General features: G+C 40.3%; 1 protein-coding gene across 3 annotated transcripts in view; it reads right to left on the bottom strand.

Moving 5' to 3' along the window:
• The window catches only part of CUL5 (cullin 5), a 126,509-nt gene extending 124,652 nt beyond the window's left edge, over positions 1-1,857 (bottom strand). For all 3 annotated transcript variants that reach the window (XM_042232881.2, XM_004015998.5, XM_042232882.2), the window contains exon 1: positions 1,405-1,857. Coding sequence is in view for 1 of the 3 variants with exons in the window: in XM_004015998.5 (XP_004016047.1) it covers positions 1,405-1,428 (24 nt within the window). In the remaining 2 variants the exon portion in view is untranslated. The remainder of the gene's footprint in view (positions 1-1,404) is intronic.
• Positions 1,858-20,430: the final 18,573 nt, after the last annotated feature.

Raw genomic sequence — 20,430 nt, 5'->3', positions numbered from 1 at the left:
ATACTAACTCAATCTTCACAAAGTTCCTATGAAGTAAGTGCTATTGATAATTTCACTATATTGATGAGGAAACTCAGGAACGGAGAGAAACTTGCCCAAAGTCATGGAGCAGAAATTCTAAGTAGCAGAAATTAGGTCTAGTTCTAGGTCCCTCCCTCTTTTAAAAGAAGACACGGGGTTGGGTAGGAGGGGAGGGGCGGGGCGGGGAGGGGCGGGGGCGGTGTATATATGTTTGTTAGTTGCTCAGTAGTGTCACTCTTTGTGACCCTCTGAACTGTAGCCGACCAGGCTCCTCTATCCATGGAATTCTCCAGGCAAGAACACTGGAGTGGGTTGCCATTCCCTTCTCCAAAAGAAGACACACTGCCTCTAAAATTAGTAAAATTAGAGGGACTAATACAGTTAGTATCAGTAGTCTAAAGAAGACAAGAGTGAGGTTACAGTAAGTTTTAATATATTTTCTATTCTCTATCAACACTGTCTGAAGGCCTAATTGACAGGGTTTTTGAGGGAGAAGTAGTTCATCCACTACCCCCATTTCAGTAGTACTTTTAAGGTATAAAGTATTGCCTACTACAAACATACCACAGACGAAACTAGTGTCAGGTCTTCCTCCTTCTCCTCTCAACTTTGTAACTGATGGTAAAGAATCCGCTTCTCTAGGCCTAGATCCCCCTTGCTATCCCAAATACATAAAACTAACTTTAACGGTTGTCTTTGATAAGGCAACTTTCCTAAGCCCTAAGACAACGGCAGTGCTTCCACTGTAGTCATCTGGTTGCGTGCTGTAATGGGGTTGAGGAACAGTTTCCTAAGTTAAAAAGGGTAAACATACGAACTCAAGAAAGGAAGAACAGAAGAGAAGGTGTAGCCCGCAGTTAAGGGAGGGAGTTGGGGCTTCAGGCGCTGCCGTCTGACTTGGAATTCCGCGCAGACAGAATGAGAAGAGAAACTGAGGAGGTGGGGATCCAAGTCATTAAAACCTGTTAGCAACATTTTCTGGGATTTTCTTTTCTTTTTTTTTTTTTTAATGCGTCTCAAGACTCCCGCTTCAGAAGAAACTGAGACCCTAAGGACACTAACTGACCGATCCGTCAGGACGCTGCACCACCTTTCTTCCGGGGTCCCGAGCCAGCGCTGGCCCCTTGAGACCACTGCCCGCCGTCGGCCCTCGGCCGGGCCTTTCATACACCAGGCAACCGGCACCAGGGACAACCAGGGCCTCTCGACCCCAAGGCCGGAGAATCGCGTTCCACTCCTCGGCGGCTGCCTCCCTGGCTTCCCTTCCGGTAGACAACCCCTGAACACTCCCCCATTTCGCCGCTGAACCAGAACCGAGCCATTCCCCGAGAGCTGAACCCACCGCTCCCGGAGTAGAAATCCAAGACGGACTGAGGGTCTTACCTTTAACAGATTAGACGTCGCCATATTCCTTCAACTTAGACTCTCGCGAGACCGCGCGAGATTTCGTGGAGCTCCGTGCCAGGCCACTACTGCAGGCCCGAGTGTCCCACCTGGGCCGAGGGGCCCCCCGGCCCGCACTGTGGATGTGGTGGGCGCCGGCGTGCACACAGCGCTGACCTCGTCCCTCACTCCCGGAGCTTCCTCGCTCTTCCCTCCCTACATGGTCACCGGGGCCTCCCCGTACGAGAGAGCTCATGCAAACACTCGGGGAGACGGCAGCGGCGAAAGGTGAGAGGGAACAGGAGCCGACCTGAAATCGGAAGAGGAAGCATCGGCTCCACGAGCCTCCCCACTCCTTCAGATGAGCCTCTGTGGTGGCACCCGCAGAGGCCACTGGCAACGAATTTAGCTCGGTTTGGGACCGGCCGCTCTGGTTCGGCGGCCGCGTCACGTGACGCGGCAGGCGGGGCCGCGCTCGGGAGCGAGCGTGGGAGCCTGAAAGCGTCGTGGGCCCAGAACACGCCGCGAGGGCGAGGGGACGCCCTCTGCTGGCAGGAGTATGTGTCTTCCACCGCCGCGTGCTGTGGGGAGGTTACGAAAAAGACGTTATCCTGAGTGAAATGCTTGTAATAGCTGTTTTCAAGAACTGGCGCATAGAAGGGCCCCAAGAAATATTTGTTTGCATGAATCAATGAATCCATGCACGAACGTGTTAACTATTAATATTTCTACTCAAGAGGGCCTGGCACTGAAATAACCTCTAAGAGGTTGATCAGGTATACCAGCACATCCTATACCCTAAGACCCCTACGCTTTATCACTTCAGACCTCAAACCACTGGCCAAATAAAGGGAATATAATTTATATGTAGAATCTACAATATACCTGTGTGTGCTTTTGAACTGTGGCATTGGAGAAGACTCTTGAGAGTCCCTTGGACTGCAAGGAGATCCAACCAGTCCATTCTAAAGGAGATCAGCCCTGGGTGTTCTTTGGAAGGAATGATGCTAAAGCTGAAACCCCAGTACTTTGGCCACCTCATGTGAAGAGTTGACTCACTGTAAAAGACTCTGATGCTGGGAGGGATTGGGGGCAGGAGGAAAAGGGGATGACAGAGGATGAGATGGCTGGATGGCCTCACCGACTGGATGGACGTGATTTTGAGTGAACTCCAGGAGTTGGTGATGGACAGGGAGGCCTGGCGTGCTGCAATTCACAGGGTCGCAAAGAGTCGGACACAACTGAGCGACTGAACTGAATTGAACAATATACCCAGTATTGTATTCTACACATTTCCGAACTGTTCATTCATACATAAAATGTGAGAAATAAGTTAGAGCTATAGAGTCCCTTGGACTGCAAGATCCAACCAGTCCATTCTGAAGGAGATCAACCCTGGGATTTCTTTGGAAGGAATGATGCTAAAGCTGAAACTCCAGTACTTTGGCCACCTCATGAGAAGAGTTGACTCATTGGAAAAGACTCTGATGCTGGGAGGGATTGGGGGCAGGAGGAGAAGGGGACGACAGAGGATGAGATGGCTGGATGGCATCACGGACTCGATGGGCGTGAGTCTGAGTGAACTCCAGGAGATGGTGATGAACAGGGAGGCCTGGCGTGCTGTGATTCATGGGGTCGCAAAGAGTCAGACACGACTGAGCGACTGAACTGAACTGAATAGAGTAAAATAAAGCAGAGAAGAGGAATGCAGTTTTAAACAGAGGGATCCAAGTAGATCTCACTGAGAAGATGGCATTTGAGCAAAAAGACTTGAAAGCGGTGAAGGAGAATGCCAGGACATATTTGGGAGGACAGCAATGGGGGGAGCACAGGTGGCAAGTTGCCCAGAGTTTCAGAGGAACAGTTAGTTAGAAGGTTAGTGTGTTTAGAGAGAGAGTAAGAAGAGCAGAAGGCCTTTTCGGGCCTTGTAGACCACAGCAAAGACTGGCTCTTATTCTCAGTGAGATGGGCAATCATTGCAGGTTTCTGAACAGAGGAGTGGTATGATCAGACTCCCATTTCAACGTGATTGGTCTGACTACTCTGTGGTGAATCCAATGAGAAGGGGATTTAGAAAGCTTTTGTATTTCATTAGATCGACACAATCATGCCACCTAGGTGGCCTACATTTTACAGTGATTTATTAGAGAGTAATCTAGGCATGATTAAACAATGACTACATGGTAGAACAAGGATTCAGAGCCACTAGGCAATGGCACCCCACTCCAGCACTCTTGCCTGGAAAATCCCATGGACGGAAGAGCCTGGTGGGCTGCAGTCCATGGGGTCGCTAAGAGTCGGACACGACTGAGTGCCTTCACTTTCACTTTTCACTTTCATGCACTGGAGAAGGAAATGGCAACTTACTCCAGTGTTCTTGCCTGGAGAATCCCAGGGACAGGGGAGCCTCATGGGCTGCTGTCTATGGGGTCTCACAGAGTCAGACACGACTGAAGCGACTTAGCAGCAGCAGCAGCAGCAGGCCTGTAATGTCCTGTCAACATGGAGATGACTCTTAGAGATCATCTTTGTTCTACAGATGAGAAAATGGAAACTTCTTTCTGGTCAAGGTCACAACTGGGTGGGGCAAAAAGTCTGGTCCAGAATAAACTTTGTATAATTATGGATCCCTTTTCCAGTGACACTGGGTTGTCTTCAACCCCAGTCCAACTCTACTGCTTTATTTGAAAACTGTCAGTTGATTAATTTGTAACTATGTACCCGTTAAGAAGTTAGGCAACAAACTGTAACAGTTTTGTTCATAAATTAATGACCCTTCTTAAAGAATTCATTATTAAGTAATTAAGTATCTAAATGCCTGTTCAAGTGTCTTGTTATGTACTAAGCACTGGAAATCTAGGATTAAATGAGACAGATAAGACCTCTGTCCTCTTGGAGCTTATAGTCTAATAAGGGAGCTAGATATTAAGCATAGTTACATGAATCAAATGTTTCTGAAATGGAGTTGTGATAAATACCACAAGGGTAAAATACAATGTGCAGTTCCGAGCATATAGTTTGGAAGGGACTACTATCCTGTACTGTTCCTACGATCGCACTCTGAACCTTATGACTACTTCTGAATTTTCAGTTTCAAATATTCCACTGTCTAACAAGACATTCCTTTCTCCAAACTTGCTTGCTCTGGCAACCCCACTGCTACAGTCTGACCTCGAATGAGTTCTTCATTCCACTGACCCCACTATGTCCTTGTTCTCTATCATTCCCTCCTTTTTCACTTTCTTCCTCACCCAGTTTAGCTTCTGTAAACCATCATTATTAAAACATTTAAATATTTTATTTATTTAAAGATAGAGAACACAATCATACAACATAAGATTCAGATGGTACTAAAAGGAATACAGTTAAGAGTAAGCCTCCTTCCTTTTCCTAGGGTATTGTTCTATATTGTGGTAGGTATTTGGTTTATTCAGGTGTATTGTTATTGTGTTGTTGTTTAAGCACTGAGCCATGTTCGACCCTTTGTGACCCCACAGTCTGTAGCCTGTTAGGCTCCTCTGTCCATGGGATTTCCCAGGCAAGAATACTGGAGTGGATTGCCGCTTCCTCCTCCAGGGGATCTTCCCAACTCAGGGATCAAACCCATGTCTCCTGCTTGGCAGGCAGATTTTTACCACTGTTTATTTGTCAAAACCCAGCCAGTGTACCATTAAGATTTTTGCATCTCATTCAAAAGAAAAAGCAGAAACAACAATAGAGTTTAGTTAATGATATTCAGACTGAAGAATTTGGGGATAACTGAAGTTATGTTTACCATTTGCTTTGAAATGTATCAAAAAATAAGATGGATTGATGGTTGCATAGAAAAGTTGACAAAGCAATTATAGTAAAAAATGTTAATGGCAGAATCTGGGATGGATTAACTAGTGTCCTCTATGTAAAATCTTTCAGTTTGTCTATATGTTTAACATTTTTCATAATTAAATGTTGTGGGAAATTTTTTTAATAGACCTTGCTTCCTCCACAGTCCCTCAAGCAACCATTGTCCCTTACTCAGAAATAATAATTATAAATTTCTTGTGAATCCCTAGGACATTTGCTGCATATATAAACATTCATATATGTATTTCTTTTCTCTTCCCACAAACAATGGCATACCACTTATACACTTAACATCTTTTTTCCCACTCAGCTGTATGATATAAATCTGAAAAATATATTTGTGTTTATTTTTTCACACTTCCTTATAGAAATCCAAGCAAGACTGGCAGACCATAAAGCACCTGTTACTACCAAGAAGTTTGGGATTGTTACTTCCAAAATAGGCTCTTGAAGTCTATTTTTAGCACAATAATAAATTCAAAGCTTTGCATTTGTAAGAAGAAAAAGCTTTGTACATATAAAGGTGGTGTATGAACCTTAATCAATAAACTCTTAGTTAAGGACTTCCCTGGTGGTCCAGTGGTTGAGTCCATCTTCCAGTGCACATGATGTGGGTTCAATCCCTAGTTGGGGAACTAAGATCGCACATGCTGCCTGGCAACTAAGCCCTCATGCTGCACCTGCTGAGTGCACTTGCTTTGGAGCTCAAGAGCCACAACTAGAGAGAGGCTCTCATGCCACAAAGATCCTGCATGCCACAACTAGGATCCAACACAACCAAAAATAAATAATTATTTTAAAAAAAATCTATTAATAACTGATAAAACGCTAGATGGAGCATCAAGTGTTTTCAAGATTTTGGAGTGGGAGAGGGAGAAAGATAGCTACTGGGGCTTCCTAGACCTCTGGGTACTACATGGAGAAAAAGAAGAGTTCACCCTAAAAAACTGTATGACCACTTGGCACCAGGAAGACCCACAAAGCCAACCCTAAAGCCAACTGTAAGCCTAACAGTAACTGGAATCTAACTGTATTCCTATATCAATTTCTATCCTTATTCCTAAACCAGAAACTCCTTCTTTGCTGTGCCAGAGGATGCCACACATTGCCAGTGTGGACAGGTGTATTAGTTGTCTTTGTTGGGAGAGAATATTCCAGAGGCAGCTGCCTTCTCCATATTGCCTGTTGGCAATCACCTGTACCTTAAGTCTGCTCAGCCCACAGGACTACTTTGTTTGGATGACTTCCTCTTCCATGGCCCCAAACATTCCTAAGCTCCATTCCTATTTTCAGAAAGTGGGGCCCTGGACAAGATGTGTAGCTGGAGAATGGAGAGGTAAGGAAATGAAATCCCTACTAGCAGCTTATAAAACTGAAGAGAACCATCCTAAGATTTTCACCCATGTGACAATGGCCAGGTGAAATTCTCACAGTCTAATTTATACATGTTAAATAATCACTTTCTTAAAAATATCTGCAACAGCCTAGTCCCTTTTCTCCTCTGTCATCCGTAAGAAGTAAAAACAGAACCTTTCAATAAATCCTGTCTATCTTCTTCATGCCTACACCCAAGTAGCTGAACATTACTAGAGAAAGCTCAAAACTTAGTTGAGTGATTTTACTTTAGACTCAAACTTCAGAGCTCAGATGGGAACTTAACACTACTCAACAATCCTCTCCTATTTTTCTCTAGTGGGCTTGCTCGTCCATTCCATTTCCTAGTAGGCCTACTTCATTTTATAAGCACTTACTCCCCTTCTTCCTCCACAGTGAATTACCTCCATCTCTACTTCATTGCAAATATAAATGGCATCTTTCTTTTCTCCCATGAAATCTTCAGTCTGAGGCAGGAGATAGATGGGCTTCAGGCAAGATGCTTAAAACTAGCCCCCTGTTTGCATTTCCTGAGACAGGAGGTAGGTGAGTTCCAGGTTAGACATTTACAGTCAGCCTCCTGTTTGCACTTTGAAATAGAAAGAACAACAGAAACAGGGTGAAAAACCAGGCTTTGTTTTCTTTGGACACTTTGAGATAATACTTATGGCAGGGACAGAGAGGGGCTAATCCCTGTTTGAGTAAAAGATCAAGAGGTCACGTATTTCCCCTCCATGAGTCAAGGGAGACATTTCACATGCCCAGGAAGGCCCTCTGAGGGTCAAAAAGGAGGGAGCATCACGCCATGGTAGACCTCCGGGCTGGAATCCTTCTTGGAAAAAATTTGTGCATGCATGTTGAGGAGGGTTCTTCTAGGGTGGGTCAGGTGTGGAAAAAAGAAACAGACAACTAGCCAAAAGTAAACAAAGACCCAGAAGAACTGCCCTATATAAATGGTTTAACTGCCTGTTAGTTGCACTTCTCGTTAGTGAGGGTGCCCCATCCTTGCTCTTTGCCTTGCTTCTGTCTTGACTATACTGTTTGTCTGTGTGCTTTCCCACTTGTGCTGTGTCTCTAGTAATAGCCTTTGTACCTACTTTTACATTCTTGCCTTCTTGAGAAATGCATTTTTCAATGGAGACAAAGGCCAGAGGAATTTTACTTCCAGCCTCTAGCCTCTGCTGGACTGGCGGTTAGGACTCCTGGTTTTTATCCAGGTTACCTAGATCCTACTCCTGGACAGGGAAGAACTAAGATCTCACTTCAAACCACTGCTCGCTGCAGTCTCTCCAAGATAAAAACTTCTGTCCTTCCTGCTTTTAATCCCTTTCTCTTACTGTGCTATTGGCCAGGGTCCCTCTCCAGTCCGGTACTTCTACTTGTATTCAGGATCCTATCTCAAGAACCATCCATCCCTCACCTTTTTTGTACTTTCAGTTTTTCCCCCCTCTCTCCTATTTTATTTCATTCTTATATATAGTTTTAAAAAGTTCAGAAGCATCTTTCATCTCCAAAGAAAAGAATCCTTCCTTTAACTCCCTCATCATTCTAGTTGTCACTGCCCTGATTTTAATTCTCAACATCCTTTAGGGCAGTTTTCCACTTTCCCTTTCCTGAAACACTTTCCTCTCTCGGCCTGCGTGTTACCAAACTCTCCTGTTTCCTACATTATGGTTATGTCTCTTTCGTATTGTGCCCTTCTCCTCCACTTAACCTTTATTGTTACAGTTCTTTGGAGCTCTATCTTGGTCCCTCTTTTCTCTATATACAATTTCTCCTTTAGTGATCATACCAATTCCCATAATATTTAATGTCAGCTGTAACACTGAGAACTTTCAAATATGTATTTCCAGACTTGAACCTCTCTCCTGGATTCCTGACTCGTATATCCAGTCACATGCTTGTCTTCTCTAATTCAGTTCAGTTCAGTTCAGTTCAGTCGCTAGTCGTGTCTGACTCTTCGCAACCCCATGAATCGCAGCACGCCAGGCCTCCCTGTCCATCACCAACTCCCGGAGTTCACAGACTCATGTCCATCGAGTCCGTGATGCCATCCAGCCATCTCATCCTCTGTCGTCCTTTTTTCCTCCTGCCCCCAATCCCTCCCAGCATCACAGTCTTTTCCAATGAGTCAACTCTTCACATGAGGTGGCCAAAGTACTGGGGTTTCAGCTGTAGCATCATTCCTTCCAAAAGAACACCCAGGGCTGATCTCCTTTAGAATGGACTGGTTGGATCTCCTTGCAGTCCAAGGGACTCGCAAGAGTCTTCTCCAACACCACAGTTCAAAAGCATCAGTTCTTCGGTGCCCAGCCTTCTTCACAGTCCAACTCTCACATCCATACATGACCACAGGAAAAACCATAGACTTGACTAGACGGACCTTAGTCAGCAAAGTAATGTCTCTGCTTTTTAATATGCTATCTAGGTGGGTCATAACTTTTCTTCCAAGGGGTAAGCGTCTTTTAATTTCATGGCTGCAGTGACTATCTGCAGTGATTTTGGAGCCCCCCAAAATAAAGTCTGACACTGTTTCCACTGTTTCCCCATCTATTTCCCATGAAGTGATGGGACCGGATGCCATGATCTTCGTTTTCTGAATGTTGAGCTTTAAGCCAACTTTTTCACTCTCCTCTTTTACTTTCATCAAGAGGCTTTTTAGTTCCTCTTCACTTTCTGCCATAAGGGTGGTGTCATCTGCATATCTGAGGTTATTGATATTTCTCCCGGCAATCTTGATTCCAGCTTGTGTTTCTTCCAGCCCAGCGTTTCTCATGATGTACTCTGCATAGAAGTTAAATAAGTAGGGTGACAATAGTCAGCCTTGATGTACTCCTTTTCCTATTTGGAACCAGTCTGTTGTTCCATGTCCGGTTCTAACTGTTGATTCCTGACCTGCATACAGATTTCTCAAGAAGCAGGTCACTTGGGATCTCACAAACATCTCAGGTATAACATACTGACACCATTGATCTTTACATGAGCCCTGTGCTCCTAGAAAACAGTAGCAGGTAATCCTCCTACCAAACTGTGTTTTCCAGAGACAGCTTGCTACAAAGAAAGACTCATCTGCATATGGCTTACATTATCCATTCTTTCTTTTTGTATGTCTAATTATATTTCTTTTATTTATTTATTTATTTTTGGTTGTGCTGGGTCTTTGTTGCTACACGTGGGTTTTCTCCAGTTGCAATGAGCAGGGACTACTCCCTAGTTGTGGTGTGTGGGCTTCTCATGTGGTGGGGTCTCTTGTTGCAGAGCATGGGCTATAGGGTGTAGAGGCTTCAGTAGCTGTGGAGCGTGGGCTTAGTTGTCCCAAAGGATGTGGAATCTTCCTGGACCAGGGATTGAACTATTACTGAGTCCAAGTTCACTCTGCTCACCATACAACAGGTCAGTGAATCAGACACAGGGTGTTAAGGCAAGGCATATGACTTTATTTGGAAAGCTAATAGACCTAGAAGATGGCATACTAGTGTTTCCAGAAAACCATCTTATCACGGTCTGAATGCCAGGTTCTTTTATAGAATAGAGAGGGAGAGGAGGTGAGAAAGTAAAAAGGTCATAAGTCTTGCAAATATTTCCTGGAATGACCAGCCTTGGGGAGGGAATGTGTTAATTTCTTTCACCCTATAGCCATCTATGGGGTCGCACAGAGTCGGACACGACTGAAGCGACTTAGCAGTAGCATAGCCGTCTACTAGAAGATAGAATCCTAAACAAACATACTTTTGTTTAATTTTTAAGGGTTCCTCAAGGCAGGCCATTATGTATGGACAAGTATCCTTTTAGTGAACAAAACCAATGGGAGGCAAAAGTTAAATTAGGAGAAACAGACTCAACATGGAGTCAGTTCTTCCCTGTAACAGTTCCCCACTGTCAATGTCTATTCTACAATCTTGTGGAAAGGGGAGAAATGACCATTCTAACTGCTTCCTATTGTATCTTGTCAGATGGCTCTCTCTGGGAATGTCCCACCATCCATGCCAGTGTTCCAAATGTTGCATTTTTTGCTCCTGTGCGGTGAGTATGTACTTTACATCTGTAGACTTTAAAAATATTCACAACCTAAAAGTTAAGAGTTATGTTTTATTCAGTGGGAATTTTGAGGACTTCAGACCCAGGAGGCAGCATTTCAAGTTAAAGAATGTAGCACCTTTCTGTATCCCATACAGAAGCGAGTGTCAGGGATCACTGAAATCATTCCCTTGATATGCACCTCAGCTATCTAGAGGCCTGTATTCTCATATCCTGAGTTTACTCAGGGTTCACTGTATGTAGTGGCTGCAGTCTGATGGCTGCTAGATGGCAGGTATTATTCTCCTTCCTGAGTTTCCTCAGGTTTCACCAGCTCACATTAGAAGGCTGCAATCGCTGATGGCTTATTGTGGCAGAAAACATTCCATTTCTCAGATCCTCCCCTCTTGATAAGGAATTTGACCAATATTTGGGAGACATTTTGTGATCAAATTTTGTCCCATAGCACTGGCAGGCTCATCCCAGATCAGGTGAAAATTCTTGATATATTAACCCAAGTGTTAATTTTTGGATTTGGAGAAGGAAATGGCTACCCACTCCAGTACTCTTGCCTGGAAAATTCCATGAATGGAGGAGCCTGGTAGGCGACAGTCCATGGGGTCGCAAAGAGCTGGACACGACTGAGCGACTTCACTTTCACCTCTGGATCCTATGTCTAATTATGACCCAGGAAACATTTTCTCTTGTTGCTTCTTCCCATACATAGAATCACACTATTACCATTATTTTATGTTATAAATGTGATCCATTTCCTCAAAATGCTTAGTTATCAAAGTTTTGTTGGAGGCCTTATTACATACTGGGTACTATAAGAGACAATGATCTCATAAATTAGGAGGATGTAAGTAATGCAGCTAGTAACATTGACAAAGACAGTACAGCAGGGAGACACAAAAGCACAAACAATTTGAAAATAAAGAACAAATTAAGACAATGTTTAGTATGACTAGTAGTAATCCAGTTGCAATAATTGAGTGACCAAATGAGCCATAACTGATTTAATGAGTTATCCACAGATTCACTGTACTGGGAGTGCATACTTAGATATGTGTGGCTTAATCTTTGAGACAAGCATGTGCTACTGGCAGAATCAACCAGGTAGAGAGAAAAATATAAATGTTTCAATTCTGCTTACAAAGGTATAATTTACTCAATTACTGTTAACTCATAATTAAAGGGGAGGGTTTTCCTTATACGTGGAAAACACAGATTTAAACCAGTAAATTTTTTTTTAGATAGAAATCATAAAAGTTATAACCATATTTACCAGTTGACTAAGTGCTATGTAACTGATCTTTTGTTAACAACTTTATGAAGCCATCAGATTTTTCTGTTAGAATGCTTCAATTTCTTACCCAGTTCAGTATTATGATGTGAAAGTCAGAAACTTGTATTACCCAAAAGTCCTTTTTATAAATCTTCTTGAACAGGAGGCATTTGATGCCTTCTTGAACAAAGGCATCAAAGTGAAACCATAACTGTCTATAATGATAAAAGACTTAAGAAGTCATATTTAAATCTGATTATAACACAATTGACAAAGTATTAATAACTCAGTTACTGCTGTTACATACAACACACTTCAAATATTATTTTACTAGGACATATCAGATTTTAGGAGCTCCATGTAATCTCAAGAATATCTAACATTTACCATACAATATAATCAAAAAAGATTTATTACTCATTTGACAACACTTGGTATGTAATTTAACATACCATGTAGACCTAATTAGTTTAATATCTCCCTTTGTGGGTGTTTTAGGGGCTCTTTGAAGCATCCCAAAGTTAGCTAGAAGTCAAAGGAACTTCATTATAATTTGACTACAAAGAAATCAAAAGGGTTTTAGAACACAACAGGATCATGACTGTGAAACAATGGTTGTTTACTTAGCCAAAGTGATAATAAAGATTTCAAAGGCAAATTAGAATAGATCACTTAAAAGAAAAAGAAATTTAAAATCTGTTCTCAAAGGCAGTTCAATATCTTAAGAAAACTTGTCTTTTTAACAGAGAGAAAAGCCAAATTCAAGTTTTGCACCAGTTTAGCTTTTAAAGTTCATTTACTCAACTAAACTTATTTAAACTTAGTCCTGGCTGATCATGTACAGAACTTTATTTTTGAGGTCCACTGTCCATAAACTTTACATCACTTAACTTACTTTAGCGCAATTCTAACTTTCAAGTTGTCGAATATCTGGAGAGACCCTAAAATATAATTATTTCTGAAAGTTCACCTGAATCGCTTATCTCATTTGCATTTTTTCATTAAAATTTCTTCACATCAAGTTATTTTTCTTGTTGACAACTTTGTATCAATAAACAAACATTAATACCTGGTATTAAATTCTTTCCTAGTTCATTTAGCTTAATTTATCTTGTGTTTACAATTGTTTGGTTTGCAAGTACTTTAAAAAAATTTTTTATTTATATTTTAACTGAAGGATAATGGCTTTATAGAATTTTGTTCTTTTCTGTCAGACCTCAACATGAATCAGTCATAGATATACATATATCCCCTCTCTTTCGAAACTTCTTCTCATCTCCCTCCCAATCCCATCCCTCTTGGTTGATACAGAGCCCCTGTTTGAGTTTCCTGAGCCATACAGCAAATTCCCATTGGCTATCTATCTATATGGTAGTGTAAGTTTCCATGTTACTCTTTCCATACATCGCATCCTCTCCTCCCCTCTCCCCATGTCTATAAGTCTATTCTTTATGTCTGTTTCTTCATTGCTGCCCTGTAAATAAATTCTTCAGTACCATTTTCAGTACCATTTCTCTTCCTGACTTACTTAAGTCTTTATAATAGGTTCTAGGTTCATCCACCTATTAGAACTGACTCAGATGCATTCCTTTTTATGACTGAGTAATATTCCATTGTGCATATGTACCACAACTTCTTTATCCATTCATCTGTCGATGGACATTTAGGTTGCTTCTATGTTCCAGCTATTGCAAATAGTGCTGCAATGAACAATGGGGTACATATGTCTTTTTCAATTTTGGTTTCTTCAGGGTATATGCCTAGGAGTGGGATATACTAGGGTATATTGCTGGGTCATGTGGTGGTTTTATTCCTAGCTTTTTAAGTCATCTGCATACCATCTTCTGTAGTGGCTGTATCAATTTACATTCCCACCAACAGTGCAAGAGTGTCCCCCTTTCTCCACACCCTCTCCAGCATTTATTGTTTGTAGACTTTTGATGATGGCCATTCTGACCAGTGTGAGGTGATATCTCATTATAGTTTTGATTTCCATTTCTCTAATAATGAGTGATGTTGAGCATCTTTTCATATGTTTGTTAGCCATCTGTATGTCTTCTTTGGAGAAATGTCTGTTTAGGTCTTTTTCCCACTTTTTGATTGGGTTGTTTGTTTTCCTGGTATTGAGTTGTATGAGCTGCCTGCATATTTTGGAAATTAATCCTTTGTCAGTTGTTTCATTTGCTATTATTTTCTCCCATTCTGAGGGTTGTCTTTTCACCTTGCTTATAGTTTCCTTAGCTGTGCAAAAACTTTTAAATTTAATCAGGTCCGACTTGTTTACTTTTGTTTTTATTTCTGTTGCTGTTGGAGGTGGGTCATAGAGGATCTTGCTTTGATTTATGTCATTGAGAGTTCTGCCTATGTTTTCTTCTAAGAGGTTTATAGTTTCTGGTCTTACATTTATGTCTTTAATCCATCTTGAGTTTATCTTTATGTATGGTGTTAGGAAGTGTTCAAATTTCATTTAACCTAGCTGTCCAGTTTTCCCAGCACCAGTTATTGAAGAGACTGTCTTTGCCCCCATTGTATATTCTTGCCTCCTTTCTCAAAAATAAGGTACCCATAGGTGTATGGGTTTATTTCTGGGCTTTCTATCTTGTTTGATTGGTCTATATTTCTGTTTTTGGGCCAGTACCGTACTGTATTAATGACTGTAGCTTTGTATTATAATCTGAAGTCAGGAAGGTTGATTCCTCCAGCTCCATTCTTCTTTCTCAAGACTGCTTTGGCTATTTGGGGACTTTTGTGTTTTCATATGAATTGCGAAATTTTTGTTCTAGTTCTGTGAAAAATGCCATTGCTAATTTGATAGGGATCACATTGAATCTGTAGATTGCATTTGGTAGTGTAGTCATTTTCACAATATTGATTCTTCCTCCCCAGGAACATGGAATATCTCTCGATCTGTTTATGTTGTCTTTGATTTCTTTCATTAGTGTCTTACAACTTTCTGTGTACAGTTCTTTTGTCTCCTTATGTAAGTTTATTCCTAGATATTTAATTATTTTTGTTACAATGGTGAATGGGATTGATTCCTTAATTTCTCTTTCTGGTTTTTCATTGTAGTATATAGAGGTGCAAGTGATTTATGTGTACTGATTTTGTATTCTGCAAGTTTGCTAAATTCACTGATTAGCTCTAGTAATTTTCTGATAGTATATTTAGGGTTTTCTATGTACAATATCATGTCATATGCAAACGGTGAGAGCTTTACTTCTTTTCTGATCTGGATTCCTTTTATTTCTTTTTCTTCTCTGATTGCTGTAGCTAGGACTTCCAAAACTTCGTTGAATAATAGTGGTGAGAGTGAACACCTTTGTCCTGTTCCTGATCTTAGGGAGAATGCTTTCAGTTTTCCACCATTGACAATAATGTTTGCTGTAGGCTTATGATATATGGCCTTTACTATGTTGACATAGATTCCTTCTATGCCCATTTTTTGAAGAGTTTTAATCACAAGTAGGTGCTGAATTTTGTCAAAGGCTTTTTTCTGCATCTATTGAAACTATCATATGGTTTTTATCTTTCAGTTTGTTAATGGAGTGTATCACATTGATTGATTTGCATATATTGAAGAATGCTTGCATCCCTGGAATAAACCCAACTTGATCATGGTGTGTGAGCTTTTTGATGTGCTGCTGAATTCTGTTTGCTAAAATTTTGTTGAGGATTTTTGCATTTACGTTCATCAGTGATATTGGCCTGTAGTTCTCTTTTTTGGTGTTGTCTTTGGTTTTGTTATCAGGGTGGTGGTGGCCTCATAGAATGAGTTTGGAAGTGTTCCTTTCTCTGTAATTTTTGAAAGACTTTTAGAAGGATAGGCATTAACTCTTCTCTAAATGTTTGATAGAATTCTCCTGTGAAGTATCTGGTCCTGGGCTTTTGTTTTTTGGAAGATTTTTGATCACAGCTTCAATTTCAGTGCTTGTAATTGGGTTGTACATAATTTCTATTTCTTTCTGGTTCAGTCTGGGAAGAATAAACTTTTCTAAGAATCTGTCCATTTCTTCCAGGTTATCCATTTTATTGCCATATAGTTGTTCATAATAGTCTCTTATAATCGTTTGTATTCCTGCATTGTCTATTGTAACCTCTCCTTTTTCATTTCTAATTTTGTTGATTTGATTCTTCTCTCTTTTTTTCATGATGAGTCTGGCTAAATGTTTGTCAATTTTATCTTCTCAAAGAACCAGCTTTTAGTTTTATTAATCTTTACTATGGTTTCTTTCATTTCTTTTTCACTTATTTCTTCTCTTATCTTAATGATTTCTTTCCTTCTACTAATTTTTTGTTGTTGTTGTTGTTCTTCTTCTTCTTTTTCCAGTTGTTTTAGGTGTAAAGTTAGGTTGTCTATTCAATGTTTTTCTTGTTTCTTGAGGTAGGATTGTATTGTTATAAACTTCCCTCTTAGAACTGCTTTTGCTGTATCCCATAGGTTTTGGGTTGTCATGTTTTCATTGTCATTTGTTTTTAGAAGTTTTTAAATTTCCCTTTTGATTTCTTAGTAACCTGTTGGTTATCTAGAAATGTGTTGTTTAATCTCCATGTGTTTGTGTTTTTTACAGTTTTTTTCTTGTAATTGATATCTAGTCTCATAGCATTGTGGTCAGAGAAAATGCTTGATATGATTTCAATTTTCTTAAATTTACTGAGGTTTGATTTGTGATCCAAGATGTGATCTATCCTGGAGAATGTTCTATGTGAACTTGAGAAGAAGCTGTATGCTTCTGCATATGAATGGAATGTCCTGAGGATATCAATGGGATCCATCTCATCTACTGTATAATTAAAGACTTGTGTTTCCTTATTAATTTTCTGCTTTGATGATCTATCCATTAGTGTGAGTGGAGTGTTAAAGTCTCCTACTATTATTGTGTTACTGTCAATTTCTCCTTTTATGTCTATTAGTGTTTGCCTTATATATTGAGGTGCTCCCATGTTGCATGCATAGATACTTATAATTGCTATGTCTTCCTCTTGGATTGATTCCTTGATCATTATAGTGTCCTTCTTTATCTCTTGTAATATTCTTTATTTTAAGGTCGACTTTGTCTGATATGAGGATTGCTACTCCAGCTTTCTTTGGCTTGCCATTTGCATGGAATATATTTTTCCATTCTCTCACTTTCAGTCTATATGTGTCTTGAGGTCTGAAGTGCGGTTCTTGCAGACAGCACATATATGGGTCTCGTTTTTGTACCCATTCAGCCAGTCTGTGCCTTTTGCATTGGAGCATTTAATCCATTTACATTTAAAGTAATTATTGATATATATGTTCCTATTGCCATTTTCTTAATTGTTTGGGGTTGATTTTTGTAGATCGTTTCTTCTCTTGTGTTTCTTGACTATATAAGTCCCTTTAACATTTGTTATAAAGCTGGTTTTGTGGTACTGAATTCTCTTAACTTTTGCTTGTCTGAAAAGCTTTTTATTTCTCCATCAGTTTTGAATGAGATCCTTGCTGGGTACAGTAATCTTGCTTGTAGATTTTTCTCTTTCAGTACTTTAAATGTATCCTGCCATTCCCTTCTGGCCTGCAGAGTTTCTTCTGAAAGATCAACTGTTACATGTATGGGGTTTCCCTTGCATGTTACTTGTTGCTTTCCCCTTGCTGCTTTTAATATTCTTTCTTTGTGTTTAGTCTTTGTTAGTTTGATTAGTATGTGTCTTGGCATGTTTCTTCTTGGGTTTGTCCTATATGGGACTCTTTGCACCTCTTGGACTTGATTGACTATTTCCTTTTCCATGTTGGGAAAATTTTCAACTATAATCTCTTCAAAAATTTTCTCATACTCTTTCTTTTTCTCTTCTTCTGGACCCTATAATTTGAATGTTGGTGCATTTGATATTGTCTTAGAGGTCTCTGAGACTATCAATTCTTTTCATTCTTTTTACTTTAGTCTGCTCTTCAGAACTTATTTCCACCATTCTATCATCTTCCAGCTCACTGGTTCATTCTTCTGCTTCAGATATTCTGCTATTGATTCCTTATAGATTGATTCCTTTCAGTAATTGTATTGTTTGTCTCTGTATGTTTATTCTTTAATTCTTCTAGGTCTTTGGCAATTGAGTCTTGCTTTTTCTTCATTTTACTTTCAAGTTTTTTTTATTATCTTTACCATCATTATTCTGCATTCTTTTTCAGGTAGTTTGCCTATTTCTTCTTTATTAATTTGGACTTCTGTGTTTCTAGTTTGTTCCTTCGTTTGTGTAGTATTTCTCTGCCTTTTCATTATTTTAACTTATTGTATTTGAGGTCTCATTTTCCCAGGCTTCAAGGTTGAATTTGTTCTTCCTTTTGGTTTCTCCCCTCCTAAGGTTGGTCCAGTGGTTTGTGTAAACTTTGTATAGGGTAAGATTTATGCTGAGTTTTTGTTTGCTTGTTTGTTTGTTTTTCCTCAGATGGGCAAGGCTGAGTGAGGTGGTAATCCTGTCTGATGATGACTGGACTTATATTTTTGTTTTGTTTGTTGTTTAGATGAGGCATCCTGCACAGGGTGGTTGGGTGATGCCAAGTCTTATATTCAAGTGGTTTCCTTTGTGTGAGTTCTCACTATTTGATACTCCCTAGGGTTAGTTCTCTGGTAGTTTAGGGTCTTGGAGTCAGTGCTCCCACTTCAAAGTTCAGGGTTTGATCTCAGCATTCCATGCTTTAGGAGCTCCACATCAATGGGTGTTAGGAATTTGGTCTCCCACCAGCAAGGGCAGGAAGATTCCTTAAAAAACTGGAAATAGAACTGCCATATGACCCAGCAATCACACTGCTGGGCATACACATGGAGGAAACCAGAATTGAAAGAGACACGTGTACCCCAGAGTTCATCGCAGGACTGTTTTTAATAGCCAGGACATGGAAGCAACCTAGATGTCCATCATCAGATGAATAGATAAGAAAGCAGTGGTACATATACACAGTGGAGTATTACTCAGCCATTAAAAAGAATACATTTGAATCAGTTCTAATGAGGTGGCTGAAACTGGAGCCTACTGTACAGAGTGAAGTAAGCCAGAAAGAAAAACACCAATACAGTATTCTAAGGCATATATACGGAATTTAGAAAGAAGGTAACGATAATCCTGTATGCGAGGCAGCAAAAAGACACAGGTGTTTAGAACAGACTTTTGGACTCTGTGGGAGAGGGCGAGGGTGGCATGATTTGGGAGAATGGCATTGAAACATGTAAAATACAATATGTGAAATGAATTGCCAGTGCAGGTTTGATGCATGATACAGGGTGCTCAGGGCTGGTGCACTGGGATGACCCAGAGGGAAGGGATGTGGAGGGAGGTGGGAGGGGGGTTCAGGATGGGGAACACATGTACACTCATGGCGGATTCAAGTCAATGTATGGCAAAAAAAATACAATATTGTAAAGTAAAATAAATAAATTAATTAAAAAATAAAATAAAAGTTAGATCCCTTGAAAAAAATAAAAAATAAAATAAAATTTGCGTTTTAAAAAGAGAGAAAGAAGAAAGAGAGGCCAGATGGGACATTTGCATCTCAAAAATATGGGCAAGTTTCTCCTAGGATGACTTTGTTTCCCCTTTGTTTAATACTTACAAGCCTTTTAAGATAAACATGGAAGGGTTGGGGAGTGGTAAAAGGATTGATGGGTTTAGGATTATTTTGGAACCATACTTCTGGTCCTGTAAAGACTACCACTGTAAAACAAGGACAGTTTTGTTTTTCTTTTCTTTTTTTAAAATAATTGAGTGGCTACCTCAGTCATATTTATCTATGTTGGAAAATTTTATTTTTCTTCATTTAGCCCATTTTGGTAAACTATTTACAAATACTTTTTTTTAATATATATAGATAAATTTTTATTAGACCCAACCAAACCCTACAAATACTTTTGAGGCAATCAGTCATTTAAAATTTTCCAAGGGGCTCCCAGGTCAGGATGGAATCTTGGAGGAAGCATTTCCCATTTTAGCTTGAGCAGTTAGTACCAGACATCTGTACATTACCAAAGTAACCAGATCAAACTAAAACCCCATCATCAGAAAGTCACACTCAAAGTCAAATGGCAAAAAGGCCTCAAACATGACTTCCTAGTCACATTAGTCCTGTGACCTTTGTCCAAAGTGCCAAATAAATGGGGTTTCCCTTCAGAGGATAACTCCCCAAATTGGAAGCAAAGCTCCCCAAATGGAACTGAAGTTCTCCCAAATTGGAGCAACAGTTCTCCAAATCAGACAAAGTCAAAAATGCCCTGGTGGGACATTGATGTCAAACTCTTCTGGCAAAAACGTTACTTGAGCATTTAATTTACAAAGGAGAGTGGTGTCAGAGAGTCAGTCATCTTATTCCCCACTGTCAAAGTGATCTGGGGCTCCTGTGGTGAAATTAAAATCAGACACCTCAAGTCCAGGAGAGACACCTGGCCTCATGCAGGAAATCAGCACAGAGAAATTGTCCTACCATGGAAGTGGCTTGTGGTACAAAGTGGGTGCCCTCTGACTTCTTTTCCTCCAGATGCAATAGCATAAATGTT

The sequence above is a fragment of the Ovis aries genome, chromosome 15 (assembly GCF_016772045.2).
Source record: "Ovis aries strain OAR_USU_Benz2616 breed Rambouillet chromosome 15, ARS-UI_Ramb_v3.0, whole genome shotgun sequence".
Taxonomy (NCBI): domain Eukaryota; kingdom Metazoa; phylum Chordata; class Mammalia; order Artiodactyla; family Bovidae; genus Ovis; species Ovis aries.
The sequence above is the reverse complement of the archived record's forward strand: the minus strand, read 5'-3'. Positions and strand labels throughout refer to the sequence as shown.